Here is a 7,425-nt window from a genome sequence, read left to right on the forward strand (position 1 = left end):
GAAACACTCATCACTCTTAGTAATTCGATTCCCATGGACTACACCAACAATTCTGTTCCTCAATTTCAACCCCTTCCTTTTCCATCAATCTTCAACCCCATTTTCCTTTTCTTAATATTCTGATACTAAAATGTATATGAGCTTTTTACCAATATGTGTGTGTGTGTGTGTGTGTGTGTGAACTTGCAAGTGCTTTATCTGTCTGTGTGGGTATATCCCTAAACACATATATATTCACAACAAAAAAGAAGAGATTACAATAATAAGGGTAAGGAGTAGTTGTTTCACTATAGATCAATTGAGTGGTTTGCAGAGATAAACCTACAAAAACAAGGACCTGATAAAAACAAAACCCAAAACAAGGGTCGTTGTTGTAGCAGACTAGGTGAAGCCGTGAAGGAACTGCCACCACTAAAGCCCTTGAATACAAAACACCTAGCCTCAGAAACTGACCCACTCAACTACATAGTCAAAACTCAGAAGACAGACTTAGGGAAAGTTTTAAGACATCCCCTCATCCCTTTAAGGAGCAGCAAGACCCTTAAAAGACTCGAGGGACTACACTGATATCAAGATTTAAGAACAAACGGACTAAAAGCTTAAGTATGGAAATAAAAGCTAAAACACTCATTATACAACATCCAGCAACCCAAAATAAGACCTCGCATAAACAATGCACTGTCCACAAGTGGCAATCAAAGCATCATCCTGGACTTGGTATCTGTGTTTTCAGAGATCTATAGCCTTAAAAGAGTGCAGCCTCTTGCTAGAGAGTCCAAAAGGGTTGGAACAAGCACTTCAAGGGGAAGAAATGCCTGAAAAAAGGGGGGTCAAGAAAGGATCTGCCACAGTTCACTAGAAAACAACCAGGTCCTCGAACTGCCAATTAGTCCACCTGAGATATGCATATCAGCCCAAAAAGTATGCCGACCGCCACCAGAGTTGATTATTATGAGATTCATACATGTACTTTGCGTTCTTCTGAGTTTCTACCTGCATTTCAAAGCCTTCTTTAATTGTAAATGCTTCCCGGCTCCAAGCAGATGCACTTGTTACTATATCCATTAAGCCAGAATATCACATCTCCACAAACTCTCCATCAACAACTCAATTTTGCTGCTGCCAATTGAATTGCAGTTTTGAAGATTCAACCCCTCCAAGGTCCGACCCAATTTTTTAAGGAAAGGGACACTCTTGTTTGATATATCATAACAGCCTGAAAGGGAAAGCACTCGCAGACTGAGTTGCTTGGCACTGGAAAGAACAGCTACACCTGAATCAGTGATTGCACACTTTGACAAATCCAGATCATTTAACAGCAGGCAATCATTAGCAATCACAGCCAAGCTTGCATCAGTAATCTTCATGCAGCCATCAAGATTCAGCAGTTCAAGCGTCCCACCGTGTAGCTTTAACAAAGTTGAAACTATGTCATCGGTCAAGTTCCAACAGCCAGCAAGGTTCACCTTGACAAGTCCTGCTTCACAGTTCTCCAAAAGAGGGAGAATACCAGCATCGGTTATGCCATAGAGCCCAGTGAGATCAATGTGCTGAAGTTGAGGGCACAACTTCCCAACCATAGCCAGGCTTGCACTACCAAAACCAGGACAGTTTTTTATTGTTAGAGATCGAAGAGACATGCAAGGAGAGAGCATAGATTCTTCCATATCTATATCTTTAATTCCCATGCACTTCACAAGCGTGAGAGACTTCAACTTTGATTTGAGATCTGAAAGGGCAATAATAATCCCAGACTGGGTGATCCTACTACACTCCTCCAAGTGCAAGCTCTCAAGAGATCCTGCAGTTTTGGCAAATGCTGCTAGCCCATTGTCAGATACAAAGTAACACTTACGAAGGCACATCTGCTTTAGGTTGTGGCAACCTGTACCCATGGCTTCAATGCTTGCATCAGTTACCCCTCGACAGGAAATAATAGTAATTGAAATCAATTTCAGCAGACCCTGAGCAATACCCATGACCCAAAATCCCTTTTCACTGACATTTCGGAGGTCACTAAGAACCAAATTTGTAATTGTCTTTCCATAATGGCCAATGACAGCCAGAGAAAAGTCAGTAATGTTCAAAGACTGAAGCTTCACCTTTGATAGATTGGAAGCTGATGCTAACAGACTTGAAACTCCATGATCCCCAACAAGAGGGCAATCCTTGATAGTGATGCACCGTAAGTCGGGGCAGAATTTTGCAACAGCTTGCAGCCCCTCATTTCCAATCTTTGGACATGATTCAATATTTAAGGTGGTCAAATTGGGGCATCCCTCAGCTATGGCAATCAAACTCTTGTTACTAATAGAAGTAGTCTGGCATAAATCAAGCTTCTCCAACATATGGCATCCTTTTGCTATCTCCATCAGGCCCTCATCCCCAACAGAAGATACATTCCATAAAGAAAGTGATCTGAGACAAGGGCAGCCACGAGCAACGGCCGAGAGGGCCATGTTAGTGACCCCACATACAGAGTTGTTTCCTTTGATAGAGAGTTTCCCCAGTCCACCACGGCCACTAGTGCCAACCACTGCTGCAGCCAGTCTTACATCATTTGCTTTCCTCCCTTCCAAACACTTTGTAAGGTAGCCATCATCTTCACTGTCTTGATCCTCATCAGCAGGATTCATTTCGATATCAGAGGAAGCAGACTTGCAGATTTCAGCTTTGCTGATACTGCTCATGAGCATGAGCCATCTCTTAGATACACCAGCGCATAAGCTCCTTTCTTTGCCAGTAGGAAGCCGTCTGAATATCTCAAATAGGCACTCGTCAGGAAGAACTTCAATGGTAGGCCTTTGATCTTGCTCAGACTCGAGATTTTCAAAGATAAAAGAGGCACTGATCCGAGCTCGCTTGCTAGGAGGGTAGTACACATCGAAATTGGAACCAATAGCATATAAAGAACCCCCAGGATAGAGGTCATCGTCTCCTGAAAAACCCATTCACAGAGTCAGGCCTCACACAAAAATGGATCCGCATTATGGTAAATTCTACCGGGAGCATCTCATAACTTATCCCTCCTATAATAATAAGATTCAAACAATCGATACATTATAATTTATAACCAGTGCATTTATTTACCCAGTTAAACAGAGAGAAGTAGATTTGTTTTTCTCTTTTCAACGGATTCTTATTACAAGGACAAACTCAAGGGGTAATCATATGCATGTAATCAAATATAGATATCATCTCTGTTTTTTCCGTAGATATTAGCTTTTCTGAATTTATTAGAAATGTAGTGGGGAAAGCCAATTTGATAAACTCCATTAGAAATGTAATTTTTTTTACTATCTTTTTTCATCTGAATCACAAAATCTAAAGGAAACTCGTCGAGAACCCAAACTTAGCAGCATGCACCAGAACTATCACCAAACATCGAAAGCCGTCGATTTTCAACGGATTCAAACTTCAAGAGACCCAAAAAACTCAAGAAGGCATACCACTGTAATTGACGATGGCCGACATGAGTACCACAACGAGAAACCAAGCTCCGAAAACCAAAACCTGACAAAACGGGGAAACAGCAAGACAAGCAGGATGTACAGAAACAAAGGAAAGAGGATGATGAGAAGGTGAAGCAGAAAGACCAAGAACATTAGAGAAGAGTAACCCCACAGGAGCAGGGAAAAAAAGAAAGGAAAGGAAGCAGCGTTTAAAGAGGGAGCGGAATGAGAAGAATTGAATGGGAGGGAAAAATTTTATATTGGGAAAGGAAGAAACAGAGGTGTCGTCAACAGCTTCATTTCCCCTCCTCTGTCTCACACAGGGGAATGAATGCTACATGCATTGAACCTTTTCACAAAACCAGGCCTTTAAAATACAATACCAGGAACCGCTTTTCCCACCACCTCTCTCTCTCTCTCTCTCTCTCTCTCTTTCAGGAAAATACAATTTCAAATTTTCAACTGTAATTTTTTAAGCACCTAATTATCCTATTATTTGTATGAGGACTTTCCTATTGTACTTGACTTGGATACATGATTACCGCTACATTACCTTGTTAAAGATCCATTCGAATTTTCTAGCAGCATTTTTAAGTACACAAGTTTTAGAGATACAATGAGCAGAACAAATAACCTCTTCAAATCTTCTTAATTTAATGACAAAATGCATGAACAAATCTGTGTCTCATGCACGCTGTTAAGTAAGGAAGAAAACAGCTTGTTAACAGTTAGCAAATTTTTAATGGTTAAGTTCAGTGTGCCCTTTTTATTATTTTATTTTTAAAAAATATAACTTGAGAGACATTTGGCAACTTGGTAGTATGGAGAATGAAAAGGAGTCTGAAAGGTGTGAAGGTAAGTGTTGGGGTGGCAATGAGATATTTGGAAGAAACAGATTAAAAAACTGGACAAGAGGGCCAAGTGTAGGTCTCATAGTTCGTCGTATTGAAGTTGGATTAAATGTATTTAGTCATTCACTTGGAAAAAAGAAATAATAAAGCAATTATTTTAAAAAAAAAAAGATATGTTTGAAGTTTGAACTCCTAAGGGCTTACAGGTTGAGCAGTTGAACAACGAGTTAGTAATACTTAAGCCAATTGCTAAAATTTTGGGATTTGGTGTTAATTTTATAGGAATTGATTTTTTGAAACTGAGAATCCGTAAATTTCATGAAATTCATATTTAAAAAAAATGAAAGGGAAGATTTTATATTTTATTAAAAATAATAAAAGAAAAGAAAATATTAAAAAAAATCGCACAAATTCGTGAATGTCAATTTCAGAAGATTTATATACCAACTTTATTTATTAGATCTACCTGTAAGATTAAAAAAAATCTACACTATTATTAAGTTTGGATTTTAGATTTGATTTAGCATTATAATATAATAGCCTTGCTCTCAACCAATATTTGTTAATTTGCATGCCCATGGTTTTGCTCTTGCGCATTGGTTTCAGATTTTGTCAAAAACAAAAAATTGCATGGTTCTTTTTAATTTGGAATTTAATTAACTTTTTAGCTTAATTTAAAGAAAATGACTTAACCTAATGACTAACGTAGATACACTGCATAATCTTCATATCAAACCCATTATTTTCGGCAGGTAGATTAAAATAACCGGCCTGGTTAGAAAAACAAACATCACAATTTTTTTTTTTATAATTTTTTGTTTTCTGAACACTTTGATTAATAGCACCAAAGTACGAAGTTGTAGCGGGGTCACTTTCAGGTGGATGTGCTGTTAATGTACTGAATCCTATGATTTAATTTATTTGCTCTTGGGGTCTATTTCCTCGGTTACTAAACTGTTATTCGTGAATTGAAAACCAACAATGAGATACAAAACATTAATCTTACAAAAGGAAGTTGTTGGGTTTTGCTCTGGAATCCTACAACAGTAAGTGAGCTACTTCAATTAACTAAAACCAGGCTAATTAATATGTTTTTGGAAAAATACTTAAAATGCATATTTCTCCTAAATTTCTCATAAAATCTTACTAAAATACCTCAAACATATACTATTTCTTTAATTTTTATTTATTTGATCATAAAACAGTGCACTTTTAATTTTTTTTAATTTCAAATAAGATTTTAATTTAATCCTTTAATTTTATAAAGTTTAATTTTAGTATCTAATACTGAATCTAATTAAAAAACACTAACAAAATAATTTTAAATGCTGACAAAACAGTTACAGCTTACAAACAGTAGCATGGACGTGTTAATTTTAATAATTATAAAGTATCCTTTTGGCTCATTTTATTTTCAAAATAAAATGATTTGTTGAAAATTAACACATGAAAATGTTTTTTTATCATTTAAAATTGTTATTAGAGACTTTTCCTTTCTTTCTTTCTTTTTTGTGGTTACCTAAAGTATAGAAGACAAAAAAATTTATTATAAAATTATAAATTCAAATTCGAGTCCTAGAAGATCAAAAGTATATTTTTGTTGTAATAAAAATATATTTTTAATTTATTTTTAAAGTTTAAGCATGTTTCTTTTTTATTAGAAGTTTAAACATGTTTCATTAAGGTATGTTCATCTTTATATTCAAGGAAAAAACAGTACTACATCTTTTTTCTAAAAACTTTTGACAACCCATTCATGTTTTCCAAACGGGGAAAAACAAGAGGTGTAGTCGATAATTTGTCTTTCTAATTTTGCTTTCAGATGCTAACCTCAGAATCAATGTTTCATTTTAAAGTTAATTTGCTAGTAATTTCCGTGTTAGATGGGAAATTAAGATTGACATGATCCCCTATTGGCCCAATAAATAGATTGACATTACCTCCAACAACCATTTCCAGTAGTACAGTTGATTTTACGTGCGATGTTCAAATATAATCACCGAAAATGGAAGAAAAGAATAAAAGTACAATGGATGGATATTGATAGAAAAATATTAATGCATATATAATCACCAAAATAATATCAATGCATATAAAATCTATATTAAGAAGCATATTTTTCTTAAGACTCCGCGCATTACTTCCTTCACTCCAAAATATAAATAATTCCTAATAGTTTAAAATATAATATTTTTAATCTTTTAATATATAATTATTATCTTTTTTTAAAATTTTATCTATTAATTATTTTATATTTATTTTAAAATAAAACACTCCTATTAAATAGGAGTAAATATTAAAAGATAGGATTAGTCTAAAGATAAGTAAAATTTTATCATGGGTGAGATTCGATTAAAAATATTCTTTAACATAATGAAATCTCATAATAATATCAATAAAAAATAACATTATCATTCTTTGTTAGGGAAAGATTTAAAATAAATTCTTCTTCATACACTTTTTTCTTTATCTTTTTATTTATCATAAAAGTATTTGATTTTATTTTATAAATTTTTATTTTTATCGATCAATTCAAACTAAAAAACTTACACACTTTTTTAAAATATTTTTAAAATTTAATATAATATGCATAATATACTTTTTTTCTGTTACTATTAAATTATTATTGATTAAAGTACATTTTTTAAAATACAAAAAAATTAATATACAATTTAGACCCTAAACTGTATGTCTAGAGATGATTTGAACTTTAAACTTTTAAACAAGTATATTCTAAATTTTAAATAATTAAAGTTAGGGTAATTTCATCTTTGTCATTAACTTTTAACAAACTTTTAAGGCTTAAAATGTAATTTTTTTTAAATGAATTTCACAAACATTTGTTAAAAGTTAACAATAGGGGTGAAGTTATCCCAACTTTAATTATTGAGGGTTCATAATGCATCTTATTAAAGTTTAGAATTTAAATCGCCCCTAAATTTATCATTCAAAGTCCAACTTATATATTAACCTAATGTTTTATTGTCATGAATATATATATATATATATATATTGTTTTATTTTCTTACCCTTAATTCTAACTTATAATGCCATAAATTTACATGTACAATAATTTAAGTTGATAAATACAAGAGATAAAATGGAAAGGAAATATTTATATT

The 7,425-nt window shown here is 33.7% G+C and overlaps 1 protein-coding gene across 1 annotated transcript; it reads right to left on the reverse strand.

Annotated features, from left to right (window-relative positions):
- Positions 1–260: 260 nt before the first annotated feature.
- LOC129320941 (EIN3-binding F-box protein 2-like) lies at positions 261–3,799 on the reverse strand. The gene is made up of 2 exons (XM_054966626.1): positions 3,450–3,799; positions 261–2,938 (listed from the first exon to the last, which is right to left on the reverse strand). The coding sequence occupies exons 1-2, from the start codon at positions 3,472–3,474 to the stop codon at positions 1,065–1,067; spliced, it is 1,899 nt and encodes a 632-aa protein (XP_054822601.1). The 5' UTR covers positions 3,475–3,799; the 3' UTR covers positions 261–1,064.
- Between the last annotated feature and the right edge of the window lie 3,626 nt (positions 3,800–7,425).

The sequence above is a fragment of the Prosopis cineraria genome, unplaced genomic scaffold (assembly GCF_029017545.1).
Source record: "Prosopis cineraria cultivar Desert tree isolate PC_DT_omini unplaced genomic scaffold, ASM2901754v1 PC9, whole genome shotgun sequence".
In the NCBI taxonomy this organism is placed as follows: Eukaryota; Viridiplantae; Streptophyta; class Magnoliopsida; order Fabales; family Fabaceae; genus Prosopis; species Prosopis cineraria.

What these genes read in the sequence shown, in the direction of transcription:
- LOC129320941 (XM_054966626.1), bottom strand. Translation starts at nt 3,474, where the DNA reads ATGTCGGCCATCGTCAATTACAGTG. An exon ending in GGCCATCGTCAATTACAGTG is followed by an intron (nt 2,939 to 3,449) that starts GTATGCCTTCTT and finishes TGGGTTTTTCAG; the next exon opens with GAGACGATGACCTCTATCCT.